This window comes from Heterocephalus glaber, unplaced genomic scaffold (genome assembly GCF_053883595.1).
Source record: "Heterocephalus glaber isolate CG9 unplaced genomic scaffold, H.glaber_assembly_v1.0 deba00001444, whole genome shotgun sequence".
Classification (NCBI taxonomy): Eukaryota; Metazoa; Chordata; class Mammalia; order Rodentia; family Bathyergidae; genus Heterocephalus; species Heterocephalus glaber.
Genome location: NW_028258297.1, coordinates 10,068,556 through 10,091,191, shown reverse-complemented (window position 1 = coordinate 10,091,191; position 22,636 = coordinate 10,068,556). Strand labels below are relative to the sequence as shown.

Sequence of the window (22,636 nt, the reverse complement as noted above, 5' to 3'; positions counted from 1 at the left end):
GGGGGCGCGCTCGGGAAGAGACGCCCCAGGAGGGGGAAGGGACAAAGTTTGAAAGTACCCTTCCAACTCTTCCTGGGAAAGTTTCCTCGGGGGCCCTACGGACAGAGAGAGGGTGGGGTACTGGGGGGCCAGTGGTGGGGTGACTCCTGAGAGGTGACCGGACCCCGGGGGAGCGACCCCTCCCCCCTGTCCCGGCTCGGCCCGGCTGGGAGTCGCCCAGCTCGGGGCTGCGTGTGTTAGTTGGGGCCGCTTTCCAGCCGCTCCACCGGGCTAGGGGGCCGCGCAGCGGGCCGGGAGCCGGGCCCCTGGTAGCTCCAGGGGAGAGCTTTGCTACGGGGGTTCTCCCGCCGCCGAAGTCCCCGGCCCCGCAGAGCCAGTCCCCCGCAAAGGGGAAATGTGCCGGCGCCCCAGCGGCCCTTGGCGCCGTTTGGGACGCATGGCGGGCGCGGGGGGCGGCGGCCCGGTCCGCGGGTTACCCAGCGGGGGAGCCCAGGGAGCCGAGCAGCGGCCCCGGGCGGCGGCGAGGAGCAGAAAGCCCCAGGCCGGGGGGAAAGGTCGGATTTGTTCGGCGGAAGAAACACAGATGGCGGCGGCGCGGCGCCATTCCGGGCCGGGAGCAGGCAGCCAGCAGCCCTGTCCTCACCGCGGTCCGCCCGCCGCCGCTAAATACCCGGATGCGCCGCCCGAGCGCCAGACGCGGAGCTGGAAAAGGGGAGGCGGAGGAGGCGGAGGCAGAGCGGGAGCCAGGCGGTCAGACCGAGCGGCAAACCGGCGGGGCTGGGCCACGCAGAGCCGGCCCAGCGAGCCCTCCCGCGACCCGCGCCGGCGAGGAGAGAAGCAGCGGTTCCTCGCCCGCATCCCCGACAGCCCGAGTCCGGACCGGCCTGGTAGTCGGGGGCCCGAGAGCAGATTCCTCCGACGAGGGCTGGCCCTTCGGCAGGCGCCTTCAGCAGCGGGACCAGGCAGGCCACCATGACGGAGAACTCAACGTCCACTCCTGCGGCCAAGCCCAAGCGGGCCAAGGCCTCCAAGAAGTCCACAGACCACCCCAAGTATTCAGACATGATCGTGGCTGCCATCCAGACCGAGAAAAACCGTGCTGGTTCCTCGCGCCAGTCCATCCAGAAGTACATCAAGAGCCACTACAAGGTGGGTGAGAATGCTGACTCCCAGATCAAGTTGTCCATCAAGCGCCTGGTGACCACCGGTGTCCTCAAGCAAACCAAAGGGGTGGGTGCGTCGGGGTCTTTCCGGCTGGCCAAGAGCGACGAGCCCAAGAGGGCAGTGGCCTTCAAGAAGACCAAGAAGGAGGTCAAGAAGGTGGCCACGCCAAAGAAGGCAGCCAAGCCCAAGAAGGCTGCCTCCAAAGCCCCAAGCAAAAAACCTAAAGCCACCCCGGTCAAGAAGGCCAAGAAGAAGCCGGCTGCCACGCCCAAGAAAGCCAAAAAACCCAAGGTTGTCAAGGCCAAGCCAGTCAAAGCATCCAAACCCAAGAAGGCCAAACCAGTGAAGCCCAAAGCCAAGTCCAGTGCCAAGAGGGCCGGCAAGAAGAAGTGACAAGGAAGCCTTTTCTTACGGACACTCCTCTCTTACTCTCTGTAAATACTTTTCCCTTTTTTCTTTCTTGATTCTCCGCAACCTTTTGCTCCATTTATCCTGACTTTATAAGAGACAGACTTTGGATTCCTCAGAAATTGTGGAATAATTGCTTTTTCCTTTACCAGTTGTGCAAGGACGACAACAAATCTCATCTCTGTAATGATGAGGATGTACTTATATTTCGTTTTGTTGATTTGCCATTAATCTTACGGGGTTCGGGATTTGGGTGGGTTCTGTGTTGGTGGGGGGGTTGCTATGAAGGTAGGTGGGGAAGGGGAGAACAGGCTCAGCAGCTGCGTTTGTTCTCGATAGGTGAGAGGGAGCCCAGGAATTGTGAAGGTTTATAGGACTGTGTAAGGTTTTCTTTAAGTTGGGCTCCCTTATGAGAATTTCCGAACCTTTGGCGAGGAGCAGTGGGGTGACATCTCCCAGTGGTGAGCAGCTAGGGGTCCGAGGCCAGTTCTTTCTCACCTCGGTCAGCCTACCCTTCTGGTCTCCCTATTGTGTTAGGGAAGAGGAGGGGGACCGAATGACAGCTGATTGGGGAAACTAGCTTCTCCCGGTCAGCTAGGAACCAGCCTGGGGGGCGGGGGGCGCGTCTGTGCCTTCGCCCAAGTCTCTTAATGGGAGCGGAAACTTTGGGGGGGAAGGGCGGGGAGTCAGTCAGCCAAGTGCCTCAGTGTGCCCTATTGAAATGAATCTTGGGTTTTTCCACACAATTTGATAGGTTATTGTGTCTTCGGAGGACTTTTTTTTTTTTCTCTTGGTATTTTGTTCCTCTACAAGACGTGGCTTTGCTTGGTCTGGTAGGGCTCCAGCCCCACCACCGGCTACTTAAAAACCTCCCGACCTCTTTTTACTTTTGAGTCTTTTTTAAGTAGTTGTAGACGGGGAGGGGGCGGGGCAGGGAGTGGACGGTAAGACATACTGCAGTTGATTTGGAATTTGCTACGTAGTTATAGAAACTAGATCTATGTGCATGTGTGTGTTTTGTATATATGCATATCTAGGGCTACTACTTAGGTTTCACATCGGGAGCTGGGAGAAAAAACCTGTACAGTTGTCTTATTTTTAATAGGAAAATCGCGCACTTGCGCCCCCCCCCTTACCCCCCTTTTTAAAACAAGTATTACTTGTGCCGGGAGAAATTTGCTGTCGTTGTAATTTTAAAACTTTAAAATAAAATCCAGAAAAGGAAAAAAACGAGCAGTGTATTTTTCCTCACTTTTAAGACTGGAGGAGTATGCGGAGCAGTTGTGTGGGCAGTGGGGACATCTGGGGCCGAGTTTGCACCTGAGAATGGGAGGGGGGATCCGAGAGCCGAACAGAAACCTTAGAACTGAAAGATGCCTCTGCCCGCTTCTAGGCTCCAGCCTTTGGGGTCCAGAGGCACTCTTCTTCCAAGAGGTGAGTGTGTGGGCAGGGGGATGGGAATGGAGTGGGCTGGGACCTGACGTGACTAGTTCCGCCGCCTCAGCTTCCTCTGCGCGGACCTCTCGGTCTCCACTTGAGTCAATCCACCGATACCACCAGGCTCCTCCCCTTTAAATGAGCCCCTCGGCCTCCGATTGGCTGCTAGGGCCCGGCCCCCGGCCATATGACGTGTTGTCCGCGGCGCGCCAGCCCCAGCCGGCCGGCGCGCTCAGATGAGGTGCGCGATGTGGGCTGTAGGTGTCTGGCGCTTGGCGCTCGCCCGGACTCCCTGCGGCCGCCGCGCGCAGTCGGCGCTGGCCCAGCTGCGCGGCATCCTCGAAGGGGAGCTGGAAGGGATCCGCGGGGCAGGCACCTGGAAGAGTGAACGGGTCATTACGTCCCGTCAGGGGCCGTGCATCTACGTGGACGGCGTCTCCGGAGGTAACTCCCCCTTCTGGGAGTCGCGGCACCTGGCTGGTGATCTAGGGGCCCTCCGGGGCTTACCCTGGAATAGGGATCCAAGGGGCGAGGGTTGGGGTCGTACTTGCACCATAGCACCTGGTGGCCTCCCCTGGCTAAGTAAACCTGGTTAAACCGGTTTCGAAGGAGGGAAGTGATTTACCCGTGAACACCTTTTTGGCGCAGAGGGCAAGGCTGGACCGAAAAAGAAACTTCCAGACTTCCAGCTGCCTCCTTCATTGCCATTTCGAGGGAGGCAGCAGCAAGAAAACCCGGATTTCTTATATATATATATATATAGTCTCGCTATGTAGCACAGGCTGGCCTCGAACTCCCGGTAATCTTCAAGCCTCAGTCTCAAGTGCTGCTGGGATCACAGGCTTTCACACCACCCCTGGCTAACACCCCCAATTCTAGAGCAGCTGCTTTGTGAAAACCTTTGCTAGTTGCTGCACGTGTACTGCTGCTAACCTGTCAAAGTAGGAGTGACTGATCTCATTTACAGCCAGAGAAGCTGAAACCCCGAGATGTAAAGTGTTTTGCCCAAAGCCTCCCAGCCAGCAAGCTGTCCAATGATACTGGAGCTGGAGTGGAGGGTCAGCTAACTGACCAGAGGCCAACTTAGGGCCAAAGTCTAAGAGAACAAGCTTAGATTTGAGGACTTTTGGGAAAGTGACAGACACATTGGCCACAGCAGGTGTCCCTCCTTTCATTCTAGCCTGTGAGCACTGCACTCCTATTTGTGCCTGGCCCCAGATGGGTGTTAACAACAGGCTCCCAAATTGGCATGGAATCCTTGGTGCTGCTGTATTCGTTTGTAAAATGGGGATCCCAGGAAATCCCTGCTTTCCTGTGGGAGGCACGGAACAGGTCCATGCCCCTAACTACTGGTGATTATCCTCACTTGTCTTGTCAGAGGCTGAACACCTGTCAGGGCTTTTGGGCAAAGCCCTCAGAGAAACCAAACAGCTGTCATATCTATGTAGAGACCCAAGGGAATTCAGTGTTACTTATATAATCAAAGATGGCCAATTAGGAGACCCAAGTTCTCATGCTGACTTTGCCTTTCCCAGGCTGTGAACCTCCCCTTCCTCGGGCTTCAATTTCCTCTTCAGGTCAGCTGTGTTCACTCTGAGCCTTCTGACTCCAGACTGAGGTCTCCGAGGCAGCCACTCTGGGGTGTGATTCTGTCCAGGCAGTAAAGTAAACCTTGGAGGACTGCAGCGGGCAGTGTCCCAGCCCTCTTCTCTTACCCTGGAGGAAACTGAGGCTGAGCCGAGGGGTTGATAATGGTCTTCAGGGACAGGAGAAGCCTTCGAGGAAGTGGTAATAGGTTCCTTCTTGGGTAGAAGGTGATTCAAAGCCAAAGTGTAAGCTTCTTGGAGCCAGTTGTGGTGGCACACGCCTGAGATTCCAGTACTTGGGAGGCTGACACAAGGATTGAGAGTTCGAGCCCAGCCCGAGCTACATAGTGGGACTGTCTCAAAAAACCAAAAATAAGGGCCAGGGATTTAGCTCAGTGGTTCAGCCACCTGCCCCACAAGCACAAGGACCCGAGTTCAATCCCGGGTACCAAAATACAGAACCCAAATGTAAATAAATCTTCTCATCCTTCAAGTTGCAGCACTGGAGAGACTCCTTTTCTCACCTTGGCTCTCCTGTGACTGTTGGCTTCAGAAACTCCTGGTGGCCCCCACCATGGCCTAGGTCCTGGCCTGTATCTTCTGGGGCTGTTGTGGAGTTTTCCAGGACAGTTCCTCTCAGGACCACTTCCCCGGGGTCTGGTGCTGTTCCCCTTCCAGGCCCTTCCTTGCCCAGTCTGAGCTGCTGTGTCCATCTCCTCTTTCCACCTCAGGAATCCTTAACTTCTGTGCCAACAACTACCTGGGCCTGAGCAGCCACCCCGAGGTGATCCAGGCAGGCCTGCAGGCTCTGCAGGAGTTTGGAGCCGGCCTCAGCTCTGTCCGCTTTATCTGTGGGACTCAGGTACACAGTGAGGGTTGGATGGGTGTTGACGCCAGCTGTCTGCTTCCCATGGTCAGCAGGGCTTGGCCCACTCAGCAAATCCCAGGGCTCAGGCTTGAGGCCCACGTTAGCCCCAGAGCTGCTGAGAAGAGAGCCTAGCTGCCTGTTTTGCTGAGAAGCCTTGAACAAGAAACTTTACCTCCTCTGTCCCTCCCTTCCTTTCTTCCTTTCTCTTTCTTTCATTTATTTATTTTATTTTGTGGTATTAGGCATTGAACCCAGGGCCTTCACACTGGACTCCATCCTCAACTGTTTTTTTTTTTGGTACCGGGGATTGAACTCGGATCCTTGCGCTTGTGAGGCAGGCGCTAGAACCACTGAGCTAAATCCCCGGCCCCCCTAACCGTTTTTTAATATTTTGAGACAAGGTCTCACTAAAATCATTACATTGCCCAGGCTGGGCTCAAACTTTGTTTTTTTTGTTTTTGTTTTTTTGGTACCAGGGATTGATCTCGGGTCCTTGCACTTGCGCAGCAGGCAGCCAAACCACTGAGCTAAATCCCCGGCCCTGGGCTCAAACTTTGAATCCTCCTGCTCAGCCTCCAGAGTCCTGGGATTACAGGTGTATGTCACCATGTCAGGCTAAGAAACTTTACCTTTCTGAGCATCCACTGTAAGCATGTTTCCCCAGCTGCAGGTGAGAGTCCTCTCGCCTGTCCTGCTGAGGGTAAAGAACAGACGGCAGGTTTTGAGGTTGAGGGCTCTGGAGCTATTCTGCCTGGCCTTGGTTTCCAGTGCTGCTGCTTATTGGCTCTGTCACTGTGGGCCAGTGTCTTATCCTCTCTATGACTTGAACCCTTCATTGGTAAGATGGGGACAATAGTACATAATAGGAATGTTACAAATTAAAGAGCTGGACATAGTGGTGCGTTCCTATAATCCCAGCACTCTGGGAGACTGAAGCAGGAAGATCTCAAGTTGAAGCCCAGGCTGCACAGTTTAACAACTTAATGAGCAAATAATGTCTCAAAATAATAAAAAAGGTCTGGGTTATAGCTCATTGCAAAGGCCCTAAGTTCATTCCCAATACCACAAGAAAAAAAGAAACCTAGTACATTTAAATGCTTAGAACAGTACCTGTTACACAGAATCACTTAAATGGTGACTGTTATTTAGTCAATGTTACAAAACAAATTAATATAAACATAAAACTTCTATTATATTACTATGTGCCAGGTATTCATGAATCCTCCTGCTTTACCCATGTTATTAACAGGAGGACCCTGAGGCACATAGAGGTTGATGACTTATCCAATAGAACACAGTGCATTAGGGTGGGATTTGAACCCAGGTAGCCTGGCTCAAGAGGCCCTGTTCCTAACTTCCTATAGGTATCATTACCTATTCCAAAAGATGAGGCTAAATGAACATCAGGGACAGAACTCCTATCTCCCATCCAGGTACTTCCCAAAAAATCCTCGGCCAAATGAAGTACCTTTTGAATTTAAGCAGCAAAGACCCAAATGATCAGCTAGGTGTAGTGGCACACACCTGTAATCCCAACACGAAGGAGGATCACTGCAGGTTCAAGGCCAGCCTGGGATACATAATGAGTCCAAGGCCAGCCTGAACTGCATAGCAAGACCCTGTGTCAACAGAAAAGAAAAAAAAAGAAAACAAAAAGAGCCCCAAATGAGTGCAGAGTTTATGTAATCCAAGCCAGGCATGGTGGCACAAACCTGTGATCCTAGCACTTGGGAGGCTGAGGCAGGAGGATCACCGAAAGTTTGAGGCCAGCCTGGGCTACATGTACATAGACTACATAGGGCCAGCCTGAACTACAAAAAAATAGTCTGGTATTAGGAAGGCATATCTTGTTTACCATCAACATACATAATTCGGGCTGGGGATTTAGCTCAGTGGTCTGCTGCTCGCCTCGAAAGCACAAGGTCCTGAGTTCGATCCCTGGTATTAAAAAACAAAACAAAACCATACATAATTCCACCACTGGACAGATGTGCATTACAAAACCAGGATCCACCTGGGAAGAAAAAACCTAGCAAGTCCCCCACCCCTCAGTAGAGCCGTGTACCACCTTCCTGCTTGGCTCTGTGGTGGCCTGTGTGGTACAGAAGGAAGGGTGAGGCTGGGGCTTCGGGACTCCCAGGCAGGGTCTCTCTCTATGGCCCTCTCGGCCTCTGTTCTCTTAAGATTTGTTCGACAAGGCCCTCCAGGCATTAACACCTCCTGTCATACACTTTCCGTAGAGCATCCATAAGAGTTTGGAAGCCAAGATTGCCCGCTTCCACCAGCGGGAGGATGCCATCCTCTACCCCAGCTGTTTTGATGCCAATGCCGGCCTTTTTGAGGTATGTGGAGCTGTGAATGGGAGTTGGTGTGGCTGTGGATGGCTTGGGGATGGGCAGTTACCAGAGCCTGGCAGGATGGTGATGCCATGCCAGGTGGCTCTAGTGCCCTTCCTAGAGGCCAGGCGGGTCAGGTTAGTGTTCTAGGCGGAAGACTGGGGCTTGCAAGGAGCCCTCCTCTAGAACATTTCAGGGATAACCTGTGCCAGCTAGGAGGCTGGGGTGATGAGGCCTGGTTCTTCCCAGATCTCCTCACCTGCCATCACTGGAGCCGGGCCCTGGCAACCCAGATGCAGTGCTGGATGCCTTGCCTTCCTGCCCCAAGGGAGGCCCTGGCTGCAGTGAAATCATGACTCAGGGGACTCATGGGGGAAGGCGAACCGGAAGGTGACTAGGTGACTTCTCTACTGAGGTTGCTTCCTCCAGGCTCTGCTGACTCCTGAGGATGCGGTCCTGTCAGATGAACTGAACCATGCCTCCATCATTGACGGCATCCGGCTTTGCAAGGCCCACAAGTATCGTTACCGCCACCTGGACATGGCCGACCTAGAAGCCAAGCTGCAGGAGGCCCAGGTCGGGTGAGGCCCGGGGTGTGGAGGGTGAGCACTAGGTTCCCCTCAGCCTCCCCTGGGGACAAAATGAGGCTTGGAGAGGCTCTGCCCTCACTAGACCAAGAGCAGAGCCCAAATCCTCTGACCCCAAAACTATTTCATTGTAGCTACTGCCTGAGGGCAGCAAATGCCTTTGGGGTGCAAGCCCTGGGCAAAATGCGGGGTGTGCTGTGTGGCTAGGGCCTGGCGCAGGACCTGAGACCCTTCTCACTGTCCAGGCCTGAGTGGCTCCCATCTGCCCTGGAAGAGATGGTAAACTCTGGAGGGGCCCAGATGGGAAGACCCCCAAGGTGGTTGTGCCTCTGTGCCCATCTCTGAGGGTCCCAAGCAGCACAGGGAATATGCAGTGTGGTCCAAGTCATGACCACACCACTCACCATCTGCTCATCTTTTCTGCAGAAGCATCGACTGCGCCTGGTGGCCACTGACGGGGCCTTTTCCATGGATGGCGACATCGCACCCCTGCAGGAGATCTGCCGCCTCGCCTCTCAATATGGTGCCCTGGTCTTTGTGGACGAATGCCACGCCACTGGCTTCCTGGGGCCCACAGGACGGTGGGAGCACATTGCACCTGAGACATGGGTGGGGCTTCCAAGGGTTGGGGAAACCAGGAGGCCAGTGGCATCAGTGGCTGCTTCCCTTGCAGGGGCACAGATGAGCTGCTGGGCGTGATGGAGCAGGTCACCATCATCAATTCCACTCTGGGAAAGGCACTGGGCGGAGCATCAGGTGCCACAGGGTTATGCCCCCAGGTCCCCTTATCTTCAGGGAGCGCTGTGGAGGAGTGTCAGGACAGGCAGGGCAGATGTGGGGTCACAGAGAAGAAGGCCCCATGGACTGTACTCTCAGGAGGGCTCTGGGCTTGGCCTGACCACCCCCTTTCCTTACTCACAGGGGGCTACACAACAGGGCCCGCACTGCTGGTATCCCTGCTGCGGCAGCGCGCCCGGCCCTACCTCTTCTCCAACAGCCTGCCTCCCGCCGTCGTAGGCTGTGCCTCCAAGGCCCTGGACCTGCTCATGGGGAGCAGCACCATCGTCCAGTCTATGGCCGCCAAGACCCATCGGTGTGGCTTCGAGCAGGGCCTGGGCAGGCTGGGGGCTGTGGTGCCAGGCTGCCCAGGTCACAGATAACTCCACACCTGCTGGCTTGTCCTCTCCCTGCCTCCTGAATCCCCATCTTGTCAGTCCTTTTCCACCTCTCTCCTGTTCCCCCTGCCTGGCTCCCATCTGCTTCTCGAGGTCTGTCTCTCTGTCCTTACTGTTTCCTCTTGCAGACCCCGGCATAGATCCTAGCCCATGTGTCCTTGAGGGGCAGGTATGGTTGCTCTGTGACACTCCTAGCTACCTTTGACACTCAGCTGTGTCCCCAGGTTCCGTACTAAGATGGAGGCCGCTGGCTTCACCATCTCAGGAGCCAATCACCCTATCTGCCCTGTGATGCTGGGTGATGCCCGCTTGGCCTCTCTCATGGCAGATGACCTGCTAAAGAGAGGTAAGAGGCTGCACTTGATTAGCATGCTCAAGGCCCTGGGTTTGCACCACCCCAAAATTTTAAACTAAGCTAGGCATGGTGCATGCCTGTAATCCCAGCACTGGGGAGGCTAAAGCAAGAGGATCTCCATGAGTTTGAGGCCAGCCTGAACTACATAGACCCTGTCTCTAAATAAACAGGTAAGGGAGCTGGAATAAAAGGACTGGTGGGGGTCCAAAGAGCAAATGGGGAACCTAGTAGACAGTCATATTCCCCCTTACCCCCGTCCTCCCCTCTGTGGGCCTCAGAAAGTAGTCCCTGTATGCTATGCCCCCAAATTATGTCTGGCTCTGGAGTGCCCTTGCTGTCTACCTTCCAGGCATCTTTGTCATCGGATTCAGCTACCCAGTGGTCCCCAAGGGCAAGGCCCGAATCCGGGTGCAGATCTCAGTGGTGCACAGCGAAGAAGACATTGACCGCTGCGTAGAGGCCTTTGTAGAAGTGGGGGAGCTGCATGGAGCACTGCCCTGAGCTCTGGTGGGGACAGAAGAGTCAAGGAGCCCCCACTGCCCTGGGCCGGGAGGTGAGAGGGGGCTCTAATCAGGCCAAGAGGCTCTGACCTGACTCAAAGTCCTAGGGCCAGGGCTGGGGATTTAGCTCAGTGGTTCTGCCTACCTTGCAAGCACAAGGTCCCAAGTTTGATCCCGGTACCCCCCCACACCCAAAAAAACGTCCTAGGGCCGGGCTTGCAAGAGCCCTGTGCTTGTGGCTATGAGTGAAAAAACAGCGTAAAGACTGGCTGGACACTTTGGTCTACTTTATTCTCCCTCAGCAGGCCCAGTCCTGTGGCCGGTCGAAGAATCAGGTTGGAGCTGGGACTGAGGCCTGTCGAGCGCGCGCGTGCGTGCTTGCGTGCGTGCGTGTGTGTGTCTGTGTGTCTGTGTTCCCGTGTTCCCTTCTGTTACAAAGCTGTCAAATTGAAACGTAGGCCCTTCTGTCTCGCCGCCAGGGGACGCAGCGAGCTCAGCTCCTACAGCTGCCATCGCCTGCCCCGCCCCCTCCATAGGAGGGTTCAGGCCGTGTCTGAGGTGTTTGCGAAGCCCACAGACAAGGCTGAAGGGCCAATTTGCTGTCGCCAAGGCCCCATCAACCCTTGTCTTTCGCAAGAGTTGGCTGCTCCGCTATTGGAGGTTCCAGCCTCCTTCCCACAGTCGCTGCCCTTGGTTCTAAAGGTGCTTCCGGAGGAGGAGGGTCTCCGTTGCTCAGCCTTGAGGGTGTTACAGGTGGGGCTGGGTGTGTGTTCTGAATCAGCGAGCGCCGCAGCTCTGGCCTGGTCTCAGAGTGCTGTGGCCTTGGAAAGCTCATGGTTTGCTTGTAGTGGGGCAGGATGACAAGGTCCTTCTTCGTGAAGGACAGGAAACTGGGCCCGTCTCAGGCAGCCACTCGTCTGCCAGCACTGGGATGGATGGTCTGGGCGAGCCTGGCCCAGTCCTGCAGGTGCTTCAAGGTGGGTTCTGGGAATCCTGGCCTGCAATCCAGAGGAGCTCAAGGCTGGGGTCCAGAAGGGATGCAACCCAATGGGTGCAGCTGTGGCCACATGGTCGGCAGGAGCACTTGTGGCTGCCACCACAGGGTTAGTACCTGGTGCCAGGCCCCCTGCTTCAGGGCTGTACACACCCAGTGGTGGCCAGGACTCCACCAGCAGCTTCATCTACTGTACATGGTGTGTGCTGGCTGGCAGGCCATGCTCAGTGGCCAAGAACAGAACTGGGTGCCAACCCAGCGAGCCCAGGACATGAGCCCCTATGGGCTGTCATGCTCTCAGTCAGCTCCAGGCTCAGCGTGCCCAGCGCCCTGGCAGGAGTCCACCAACAAGTGGCTCCTCTGCCATCCAGAAGGAGTCACAGAAAGTATCAGGCAGACACAGCAGCCACTCTGGGCACACATGTGTCTCAGCTTGGTGTTTGCTTGTGGTTGTCAGAGGCATGCAGGGCCGGAGTGCCTGCTTCATATTAGCTGCAATCAGTTCTGTGGAGCCAAAAGCTCTGAGAACTGCTCCCAGTCCTCTGCAGTGGGCACCAGTTTCAAGGCTGGGCCACCAGGAATAGCAGCAGGAGCAAGGACACACTGGAGTGTGCGCCATGACGGTGCCCCTCCTGCCTGCCCAGCATTGGCACTCTCAGAGTCACCTCTCCTCCCTGTTGTCCTCACCTGCAATATCATGCTAGTTTGGCCTTGCACTGCCTTCCAGAGCTCTTTGGCCTGGAACAGCCTGAGCCCATGCCCAGGAAGGGGTGTGGAGACCCTGTCCTGAATCTCAGGGGTTTTTCAGGCAGCTGATGTGGACGATCCTGGGGTTTATGAATATGCACTAAGGTATCCAGGCTCCTGAGGGTGCAGGGTGCATTAGTGGCCATGATTCACCTAGCCACACTAGGTCTAGAGTCCCACAGTTCCCCTGTTCAAGGACCATAAGATACTACAATTCTAATGGTTCTGCACTCACCTTTGAAGAATCGAGGTCTGCTTTCTAATAGCTTCTATTCAGTGAGTCTGCTTCCAAAAACTTGGGCTTCTCTGCATCTTCAGTGGGTGACAGGGCTGCAGAGGCACAGCCAGCCCTGGTGCACAGCTCGGAGGAATTGGTCCTGAAGAGTCTTCCCTGAGCCTCAGGCCTCAGATGCAGCTCGAGGCTCTGCCAGTGGCCCTCCAGATTTCCCCTCTCCTCTCAGACCTCCTCTGGATGGCCCTCCACCCCCTGCTTCTAGAAAACTCTGTCCCTTCCTAACTCACCAAACTGCTTTCTGTCCTCACTACCTGTCTAGGGTACAATAGCCTCCTGGTGGCTAAGTCCTGTACACCATGCTCCCCAGGACCCAGCCCCTCTACCTTCTAAAAGCCTTTGCCCATGTGCCACTGCTCCAAGGGTTTGGGCCAAAACCCCGTGACAGTCACATAGCCACTCACCAAGACCTGTTAACCTCTTTGTTATTTGCCTGGACAAAAGACTCCTGACAGGTCACTCATCAGATCTCTCCCCCTCAGTCCATTCTTTTTGCCCTAGGCCATAATAAATTTCTTACAAAATAAAATGTGCAGATCATATTCTAGCTCTAGAACCTTAACTAGCTCCCTGGGTTTTTTTGGGTTTTTTGGTACTGGGGATGGAACTTGGGTCCTTGCGTTTGCACAGCAGGCAGCGAAACCACTGAGCTAAATCCCCAGCCCCTAGCTCCCCGTTTCTCTCAGGCTAAAGTGAGACTAGGACAGGTTTTCCTAAAACCCTTTAGTTTTGTGATTTTTTTTTTTTTTTGGTACCGGGGATCGAACTTGTGCTTCCAATGGAGGAACCACTGAGCTAAATCCCTAGCCTTGGATTAACCCTTTAGAACAAGCTACAAAAGGAGATAAACCCCTGGGAGTTCACAGGACCCAGGGAAGGGCAACTGTGTTACTTTTCTTTCTTGGCTGAGACAAGACACCCAAAGTTAAAAAGGGTTTATTTGGCTCACAGTCCATAGAGGTTTCAGTCCATAATCAGCTGGCTCTGAGGCTGGGATGGCAAACAAACACTGCAGAGGAGAAAGAACACGGCACGTTCAAGGCAGAAAAGGTAACGAGAGTTTAAACAGCATCTTTCTGCCCCTTTTATTTTACCAGGATTGGGGTGGTGCCAAACTAATCACTCACGTGTAGAGATTTAGTAATCATGCCCCTAACCCCAGCATCACACATTCCAGATTGAAAAAGAAAGTCCCACTTCACCCGAATGAGGCTTTGGGGGGACATCTAAACACAAACCATACAGCAACCCTCCTGAAGTCTGTAGAACGGGGACTCGTGTCCTGGCTTCCCTGCCCAGGAAACTCCATTCAAAACTAGGAATTCCTTCTAAATTCAGACTGGATCCCTACTTGGAGCGGAGAGGGGTGAGGGACAGGTGGAACCATCTGCAGGGCCACAGGGAGGTGGGAGTGATGGGAATGGGCTGGGCACTGGGCACTCAGGGGTTAACCACAAAGCCAGTGTGAGAGCAGATCAATGGTTAACTCCCAGCAAAGGAGAGAGCATGAGGCAGCAGCGATGCAGAGGCAGAGAAGAGCCCAGCAGAAGAGCATGCCACCAGGGGAAATCATGCACTGAGGAGGTGGCCAGCGGCTACTCCAGAGGCAGTGCCCAAGTCTGACCCAGCAAACGGGGGCAGAGGAGAGGAGGTGCCCTAGAGGTGAAGAGGGAGAGGTAGGAGGCAGATTCCACTTGCAGGGTAGCACCAAGGGGCAGTCACCGGATCAGGAGGCACCTCAGCCTGGCAGTTTCACCCAGGACCAGGCAGCAGCTCAGTGCCCAGGACTGAGGTGGGTGGTGCCCAGCCTGGGCTTCGGGAGCCTGGGTGCTGGGTATTGGGTGCTGGGTGGGGCACACACTGCCTGCCTTTCATTCTCCCTGCCTCCCTGCTCCCTATCCCTGTTCCCCAGCCCTGCTCCCAGGCAAGTGAGGGAATCCACAGGTGGTGGGAGACGTGGGCTGAGCAGGGTGAGAATGGGCACAGGCGTGTGTGGGCACATACAGGTTGCCAGAGGCACCTCCTGTTAGCATGGAGTCAGGATAGCAGGGTGGCAGCCCCCAATCTGTCACCCAAGGTGTGCTATTAGCAGCCATGTCTCCTCCCTGGGTCTTAATTTTCCCAATGTGCAAAAGCAGGGCAGTGACCTATCTGGTGTTCCCAGCTTGGCCATTGTGGGGATGCCACTAGACTGGACTCTGTGGTGCCTCAGGAATGTCATCCGTATCTTACTGAGGCTGCAGCTTGTAGCCGGTCGTCATATCCTAAGGTCACCTGGTGTTGCCACAGCCCCTCCCCCACCTGCCATGTCTTCATCGTGCCTGTGTCCCCAGCTGCCTCTTCAGTTGAAAATGTCTATCCACAACCCAGGCTAAGTTTCCCAGGAAAAGAGGAACTGCACCCAGCCACCCCAACATGCCATTGTGATGTGCAGGGGGCTCGCTCACTCCATGGGTCTCAGGAGTGACTTCTGGCTTTGCTCTCCCTTCCCCTCAACTTCCTGTCCCTGAAGAGCTTCCAGGCTAGCACATGTGGCCAAACCAGGATGGGGACCTGGGCCCTGGGCCAAGTGACCGGAGCCAGGGCCCCTGCCTGAGGACTCCGGCTTCTCTTCCCCAGGTGCCATCTGATGTGGAGATGGCTGATCCCCAGAACATTTCGATGGACAGCCCAGGCAGTGTGGGGGCTGTGGCAGTGCCTGTGGTCTTTGCCCTCATCTTTCTGCTGGGCACAGTGGGCAACGGGCTGGTGCTGGCTGTGCTGCTTCAGCCGGGCCCAAGTGCCTGGCAGGAGCTGGGCAGCACCACAGATTTGTTCATCCTCAACCTGGCAGTGGCCGACCTCTGCTTCATCCTGTGCTGCGTGCCTTTCCAGGCCACCATCTACACACTGGACGCCTGGCTCTTCGGAGCCCTTGTCTGCAAAGCCGTCCACCTGCTCATCTACCTCACCATGTATGCCAGCAGCTTCACGCTGGCTGCTGTCTCGGTGGACAGGTGCGCCGGGCTGGGCTGGGGAGGGGAGACCTGGACACATCCTTTAGAAGGGTAGGTGGGAGGCAGGGAAGGAAAGCTCTCTGGGCCCCTGTAAGACATGCACGTAGGGACCATCCTGTCCTCCCGCACCTCCACCCTCAGATTCCAGAGGGCACCTCTGTGTCCCATGTCACCACACCGCCTGGCACATAGTAGGTGCTCTGTAAGTATAAAATGACCCCAAAAGACCCCACAACCCATTCATCAGATATTTTATAACTGCCCCCACCTGACCCAGGCTGTGCCCACACCTACTTCCATGACTCGCTGTCTGACCCAGGCTCACTCCCCAGCTCATGATGCTTCCCTCTGAGCCTCGATGTTTGGCTCCCATGGGAAAGATTTCGGTGAACAACATCTAACAGCCATTCAGCCCTTGCTAGGTGCCAGGCACTGCCCACTGCTCACCGCTTGCCAATTCCCTGAAGCCTCCCAACCTCCCCCACACCTCTGTTCAGAGGAGGAGATCAAGGTCCCATCGTCCCCGGGTCCCCTGAGAACGGTGTGGACGCGCGGCCTGGCACAAAGTCGCCCGCAGCCTGCGCTCACCCGAGCCCGCCTGTCGCCCGCAGGTACCTGGCCGTGCGACACCCGCTGCGCTCGCGGGCCCTGCGCACCCCGCGTAACGCGCGCGCCGCCGTGGGCCTGGTGTGGCTGCTGGCGGCGCTCTTCTCGGCGCCCTACCTCAGCTACTACGGCACCGTGCGCTACGGCGCGCTTGAGCTCTGCGTGCCCGCCTGGGAGGACGCGCGCCGCCGCGCCCTCGACGTGGCCACCTTCGCGGCGGGCTATCTGGTGCCGGTGGCCGTGGTTAGCCTGGCCTATGGGCGCACGCTGCGCTTCCTGTGGGTCGCCGTGGGCCCCGCGGGTGGGGCGGCGGCCGAGGCGAGGCGACGGGCCACGGGCCGCGCGGGGCGCGCCATGCTGGCGGTAGCCGCGCTCTACGCCCTCTGCTGGGGCCCGCACCACGCGCTCATCCTCTGCTTCTGGTACGGCCGCTTTGCCTTCAGCCCCACCACCTACGCCTGCCGCCTGGCTTCGCACTGCCTCGCCTACGCCAACTCCTGCCTCAACCCGCTAGTCTACGCGCTTGCCTCGCGCCACTTCCGCGCGCGCTTCCGCCGTCTGTGGCCCTGCGGTCACCGCCGCCGCCACCGCTCGCGCTGCCCGCCCGGTGCTCGCCGCGCGCTCCGCCGCGTTCGCCCGGCGTCCTCGGGCTTGGCTGGCCGCCCTGGCGACGCCAGGCCTCGCGGGGAGCTGCCGGCTGGCGGCGGCTGGGGCGCGGAGTCCAGGGGGAAGCATGCTCACCGCATAGGGACGTCGCGAGCCCTGCCTACCCGAGGACCTGAATAAACCTGGCCAGTCTGGACTCTGCTGCGTCCTTCATCTGTCAGTCGCTTACCCGGGGACAGACGCCTTTGGCTAGGGGACGGGGCCATGGCAGGAGCCCTCTGAAGAGCATTCAGGAGGTGGCCCGACTTGTCTAAGCTCCAGCCCAACGGATCCCCCTGGGAGCAGTGAAAAAAGTTCCCTCAGCCTGGCACACTGTGCCCTAAGCTGGGCTGGCAGGAGAGCAGCTTTCTGTCTATTCACCTGGCAGGCACTTTCCAGGTCCTCCTTCCTCCACCACCTATTACTGGGTCCTTTCTTGGTCCCAAATCCCTGGCCTATGTGATTTAATGCTAGTAGCTAACAGCACATGTTCACGAAACTCTCACTGTGTGTGCTGGGTTAATATCAAGATAGCTTGGCAAGGGAGCTAGGCTCAGCCACGTTTTACAAATGTAGAAATCAAGGACCAGAGAGGCTTAGTGATTTGTCCAAGGTAGGATCATATAGCCAGTGTTCGGTAGAGGTTGGAGTCAAACCCATGCCTGTCTAACTTTTTTTACACAGTGGCCTTTCTTTTCCACCTCTGGGGCCTCTTCTCTGTTTCCATGGTTTCCGCAGGTTTTCTTGGTTCTTCCTGCTTCACTTTTCCAAGGCTGCAGTTCTCCAGCTCCCCATACCTGTCTGGTTGCCCTAGAAACCTCAGTGCACTCCCTGTCTCCATCCTTAAGGAAGTTCTGTGTGGCTCCCAGGCGGTGGGGCCAGCTGGGTTTCCCTGGCTGTCCAGCGCTGCATCCATTCCCAGGTCTAAACACTTTGCCTTCATTGTTCCTTCAGGTGCTCCTGGTTCCAGAGGGACACCAAGCCTGGGTTGGGTCCCAGCTGGCCTCCCTGTGCCCCAGCTACTCCATGGTCCCCTCCCTCTCTCCGCCTCTCACAGCTGGGGAGGTCTGCGGCTGTAGAAACCACTAATTAACCAATAAATCAGTCTCAATGGTTTCTGAGCTGCACACCTTCCTCCCTCCCTTACCACACATCAATAATGTTTATTAGCTTTGGGGTTGAGGCCTGAGACCCTGTGGCCTCCATGTCTCCTCAGGATACCTCCTAGCTGCTGGGGCATCCTCGTCACTGCCCACCACCTGCCACAGCCCAGGGGTCAGAGTGGCAGCAGGAGGCTGAGACCAGGTGGGGGGTAAGGGCTTCCAGGGCAGGGCCCTGGTGTTTTTTCTCCCATGTTCTGCCAAGGTTCCCTCAGCTGACTCAGGACACAGCGTTGGAAGTGTTTCCCTGAAGAAGAGGTGTGATGCTGCCCCATCCAATTACCCAGTGTATCTCTTCTGTGCCTCCACCAACTCTGGAGGACAGGGGATAGTATCTCCATTTTCAGACAGCAAAGCTGAGGCTTTGAGGTAGGGTCTGAGGCCAGAGTTCAGTGGCAAATGAATGGCAGGGCTAGGGTCCAAGCAGCCCAAGGGACATCTCAAAGGCACCCCAGAAGCACCAGGGAAACATGTAAGGGTAGTGACAGAGTTCACTGCATGGCAGATGGCGAGTGCTCACCAAGTAAAAGTGTAGAACAGAATGTCACTGGTTGGCTCAGGCTGTGGTCATTTCAGCCCCCGACCTGGGCTGTTCTGTGGGCAGGGAAAAGGGACTCAACTCAGAATGGCCAGGGAGTGACAGAGCCAGAGTTGGATCCACGTGTAACCCTCCACATTTGCCTGGGGTTTGGGTTTGGGGACTCTCCTCACCTGGTGACAGGCAGCTGTACAGCCCAAACTCCTATGTGGCAGTCTGAGACCTCCTGATTCAGATGCTCTCAGGTCTCTGGCCCAGCATAGCCACACAGGGGCCCGAATCAAAGGGAGACAGTGTAGCCTGGCACACAGTAGGTACACAGCAGAGACTAGGTACAGGTAGACGGGTGCCGGGGAGGAAAGACTCACCTTGTCCTTTTCTTGTTTTTTTCCTTTATCCTCAAACCATGTGTGAGCCTACACTAAGCTAGGCTTGGGTACAAGACAGGGACACCTCAGCTCATGCCTGCCAGGAATACTCAACATACTGCACCCAAACACCAAAAGGAAAAAGGACAGTGCTGCTGCCACAGGAACATGGATCTGGGACAGAAGGACACACAGGGATCTGAAAGGGCACAGTGGGGTAGCTCCTGCCTTTCTGGGCAATCTGAGCAGGAATCCCAGAAGTGTATTTAATAGGTGTTTTCCTGGAGAAAGGCGAGCACCAGCCCTAGCCAGGTAGGTGGATAGGAGCAGTAAGTGGACTCGTACACCTGGAGCAGGGTGGGATTGGGCACAGGAGGCCACCAGGGTGATTGGGTAACAGGAGTGCCCTTGAGGGTTCCCAGGAAGGGACAGTCCCATCAGAGGTGCAGCTCAGAGCACCCAGGGCTGTTATGCAGAGGCTGGGAGCAGAGGGGACCAGGAGAGGCTGCTCTCAGCTCTAGGGAGGAAAACCAGCCAAGCTGCAACAGGGCTGGGAAAGCACTTTCTTCTGCCATAGGCAGGGCAGAAAGATTGATGCCTGCTGCTGGGCTTGGGCTTGGCTCCTAAGGCCCCTGGCTTTGCTTCAGGAGACTAATGAAATGCTGGAAGAACAGATGGTCATAATAATTTGGTTAGGAGAGAGGTACGCTTCCGGTAGAGCCCAAGGCAGGCAATGGTAGTGGCAGCAAAGGCTGAATAAGCCCTGGCTGGTGCCTATGATAGGAGGAGGACCAGGCCCCTGCCAGGTCACAGCTGAGCCTGGGGCAGCCTTGAGGGCTTCTGCCTTGCCCACCTACTGTCCAAATCTCTTAGGCCTGAGGACCTTCTAGGAACAGGGCACCTCTGGAGGCAAGAAAAACAGAAGCAGGGGGACTGTGGAGCCAGAGAACTCCGAGCCTAGTGGGCGTCACCAGGAAGGACTTCCTGCAGGAGCCAGCACCCGAGCCCACCCCTGAAGTGGGAGTCACCAGGGCCAATGGGGAGAGGAGGGAAGGCCTCCTGGCATCAGGGCACAAAGCCCCTGCAGGGGAAGGTGGGCAAGCTGAGCTGGGGAAGTGACTAACTCTGCATCTGAAACAGAGGCTGGGGTTCGTCCTGAAGATAACAAGGAGGCACTAGAATGTTTTAAACCAGTGACTTGATAGGATTTTGGGAGCTCTCTCTGGCTGCCAAGGCTGGCTGTTTGGGGTGGATGCACAGAGGGACTGGGGCAAGGAGATCCCGCAGGAGGGTGGGTGAGAATGCAGGAGATGGAGGATCTGGGATATGGGCAGTGGGGAGAAGTGGACAGCGCTCAGGAGGCATGATGGTCAGGACTTGGTGAGGGCAACAAGAGGGGGTCCCGGGTGACACCCCAAACTTGGCTTGGGCCACTGAGGGTGGCAGTGGGGATGGCCAAGGGGGCAAGGCGAGGGGAAGAGGATGAGCTGTGTTGGGACCTGTAGAGACCCCTGGGCCTGGGTGACATGGTGCGGGCATCCACAGGGTGGTGGTGTGCTGAGTACCTGCTGTTTTAGACTTTGTACTTGGCCCTGAGACTCACGTCGTCTGCTTTTAGAATTTTTTTTTTTTTTTTTGGTATCGGGGATTGAATTCAGGACCTTGCGCTTGCAAGGCAGGAGTAGTGCCACTAAGCTAAGTCCCCAGCCCATCTGCTTTAGAATTTGAAGATGGAGAAGCTGAGTCTCAGGAGATTGAGTAACATGTCCAAGATCAGAGAACCAGGCCGAAACAGAGTTGGGTTGTTTTGATTTTTTCTGGTACTGGAGATTGAATCCAGAGCCTTTACACTGAGCTCCAGCTCCAGCTCTTTTTTTATTTTTAAATATTGAGACAGGGTCTTACTTCATTGCTAAATTCTCCAGGGAGGGCTCATAACTTGTAATCCTCCTGCATCTGCCTCCCACACTTCAGGGATTAAGAGCTGGGGTTTTAACTCACATGTCTGACTTGGGGTCCAGGATCTTGGGGGAAGCAGTGGAGGGAGAGACTTGGATACGGCCTCCTCACAGCCTCCACCCTGTGGCAACAGTGGCAGGGCTGCGGCTTGGGGAGGGCAGGCAAGGTGAGAGCCCTGGCACAGCCTTGATAACCAACACCTCTGTGCCTGATGCTGTAGGAGCATCGTCTATCAACTCTGAGGTGTGGACCTCAGGAAACAAACTCCAATTAACCACCCTGATGTTTCCTGTTAATGAACATCAGTTCCTCAGCCCTGATGCAGGATTCATTTGTGAGCTGCTGGCTGCAGGCGAGACGGCAGGAAGCCAGAAGGCCCGGCTGAGCACGGGGAAATTGTTTCTGGCTTAAGAGGACCCAACTGACTTATTGAGGCAGCTGCTTGATGCCAGGTTTACTGGCCTTTGTAGGAGTGAGGTTGGAGCCAGAGGAAGGGTGGAGAGGGGCAAAGTTGCCAGGATCAGGGAGAACTGGAGGTGCTGGGTGGCTGTGTGCTGAGGGGGACATTGGCTTGGGCATCTGGTGGGCCCCAAGGGCAATTCTGGCACTGTTGTGCTGGGGGTAAAGCATCAACTTTGGAACCACACAGTCAAGTTAGAATCCTGGCTCCTGCACTGCATAGTTATGACCTCTCTGGGTCTTAGTGACCTGCAGAGCTGAGCTCTGAGCCAGGTCCTGTCTGAAGCACTGGGGATGTGTCCAGAGGCCTCTACCCCGGCTCCCTGATGGCCCTCAAATCCAGCCAGGAGGTACAGCTCCTCCACCTCTGCCTGCCGAGTGCCTCTGTGACATGGCCATCCTCCTCGCTTCCAAAGCCAGGGACAGTCTCCAGGCTCACGTGGGTCAGCCAGAGCGGCTGCTCTGCGAGCATGGGGACACCGAACACTCCAGCCAGAAGCCCCAACCTGGGCTGTCAGGCAAGGCCCCTTGGCCTCTAGAGCCTGCTTATTGAGCAAGATGAGCACAGCTTCACATCTCATGGGCCCTGAGGTCCAGTGTTAGGGCTGTGGCCTGTGACTTCCCTTTGGGGCCCAGAGCTGGGATCCACATCTTTGTTGGGAAGCTCAGGAGAACAAAAGGTGCCATACAAAGCAAAGGATTTTCACACCTGTAATCCCAGCACTCTTGAGAGGCTGAGGCAGGGAGATTGAAAGTTTGAGCCCAGCCTGGGCAACTTAGTGACTGAGCAAAAAGTGCTCGGGGTATAGCTCAGTTCCAGAAAACAAACAACCAAAAAAACCTCCACTTCGTCTGGAGATGAAATCAGCAAATACGGATTCTTCTTCCTGCCTCTGCCCCCACTCTGCCACAGTATCAGCAGCTCTTGGAGCAACCGGCAGCAGAACCAACCCGAAGCAACCTCCACTGAGTTCTCCCCAGCCCCAGCCTAGCCAGCAACCAGGGTCCACTTGGGTGTTTTCTTTTCTTTTTTTTTTGGTACTGGGGATCGAACTCGGGTCCTTGTGCTTGTGCAGCAGGTGGCGAAACCACTGAGCTAAATCCCTGGCCCCACTTGGGTGTTTCTTGACTCACTCTCTCTGAGCCAATTTTATCCAACTGGCTCTTCAGACAGAGTTTGGGTTGCAGGAAACATCCTTGGGGAAATGGGAAGCAGACTGGCTGGCTGCCCAGCTGGCTGGCAAGTGTTTAATGACTGACCTATGAGCCGCCTCAAACTCTCTGTCCATGTCTGCATGGCCAGGGAGGGAGTCAACAACAGACACCACCTTGTGCCAGGGTGTACTCGGGGACTGAGGCCCAGGTCTGGAGATGGTGACCCAGGACTGTGAGGTGCCAGGCAGTCAAAGCTTGCATGGGGCTGGGGTGCAGCTCAGAGGTGGGGTGCCAGCCTAGT

General features: G+C 56.0%; 3 protein-coding genes across 4 annotated transcripts; all 3 read left to right on the top strand.

Annotated features, from left to right (window-relative positions):
- Positions 1-651: 651 nt before the first annotated feature.
- Positions 652-2,802, top strand: H1-0 (H1.0 linker histone). Its single transcript, XM_013072431.3, has one exon. It carries the CDS (start codon positions 973-975, stop codon positions 1,555-1,557), a length of 585 nt encoding a protein of 194 aa, XP_012927885.2. The 5' UTR covers positions 652-972; the 3' UTR covers positions 1,558-2,802.
- Positions 2,803-3,230: 428 nt separating this feature from the next.
- Positions 3,231-10,690, top strand: Gcat (glycine C-acetyltransferase). Its single transcript, XM_004845641.4, has 9 exons — positions 3,231-3,453; positions 5,327-5,457; positions 7,704-7,805; positions 8,229-8,375; positions 8,813-8,967; positions 9,060-9,142; positions 9,308-9,479; positions 9,786-9,907; positions 10,266-10,690. Exons 1-9 carry the CDS (start codon positions 3,246-3,248, stop codon positions 10,415-10,417), a joined length of 1,272 nt encoding a protein of 423 aa, XP_004845698.1. The 5' UTR covers positions 3,231-3,245; the 3' UTR covers positions 10,418-10,690.
- A 177-nt stretch (positions 10,691-10,867) lies between these two features.
- Positions 10,868-22,424, top strand: Galr3 (galanin receptor 3). Of its 2 annotated transcripts, XM_087213908.1 has the most exons (3): positions 10,868-13,499; positions 15,069-15,445; positions 16,057-22,424. In XM_087213908.1, the coding sequence occupies exons 2-3, from the start codon at positions 15,087-15,089 to the stop codon at positions 16,835-16,837; spliced, it is 1,140 nt and encodes a 379-aa protein (XP_087070034.1). In that variant the 5' UTR covers positions 10,868-13,499; positions 15,069-15,086; the 3' UTR covers positions 16,838-22,424. The 2 variants fall into 2 exon arrangements, with proteins under 2 accessions (XP_087070034.1, XP_004845965.2); XM_004845908.3 differs by having other exon boundaries at positions 10,868-15,445.
- Positions 22,425-22,636: the final 212 nt, after the last annotated feature.

What these genes read in the sequence shown, in the direction of transcription:
- H1-0 (XM_013072431.3), top strand. Translation starts at nt 973, where the DNA reads ATGACGGAGAACTCAACGTCCACTCCTGCGGCCAAGCCCAAGCGGGCC.
- Gcat (XM_004845641.4), top strand. Translation starts at nt 3,246, where the DNA reads ATGAGGTGCGCGATGTGGGCTGTAGGTGTCTGGCGCTTGGCGCTCGCC. An exon ending in CGTGGACGGCGTCTCCGGAG is followed by an intron (nt 3,454 to 5,326) that starts GTAACTCCCCCT and finishes TTTCCACCTCAG; the next exon opens with GAATCCTTAACTTCTGTGCC. An exon ending in CCAATGCCGGCCTTTTTGAG is followed by an intron (nt 7,806 to 8,228) that starts GTATGTGGAGCT and finishes TGCTTCCTCCAG; the next exon opens with GCTCTGCTGACTCCTGAGGA.
- Galr3 (XM_004845908.3), top strand. Translation starts at nt 14,979, where the DNA reads ATGTGGCCAAACCAGGATGGGGACCTGGGCCCTGGGCCAAGTGACCGG. An exon ending in GCTGCTGTCTCGGTGGACAG is followed by an intron (nt 15,446 to 16,056) that starts GTGCGCCGGGCT and finishes TGTCGCCCGCAG; the next exon opens with GTACCTGGCCGTGCGACACC.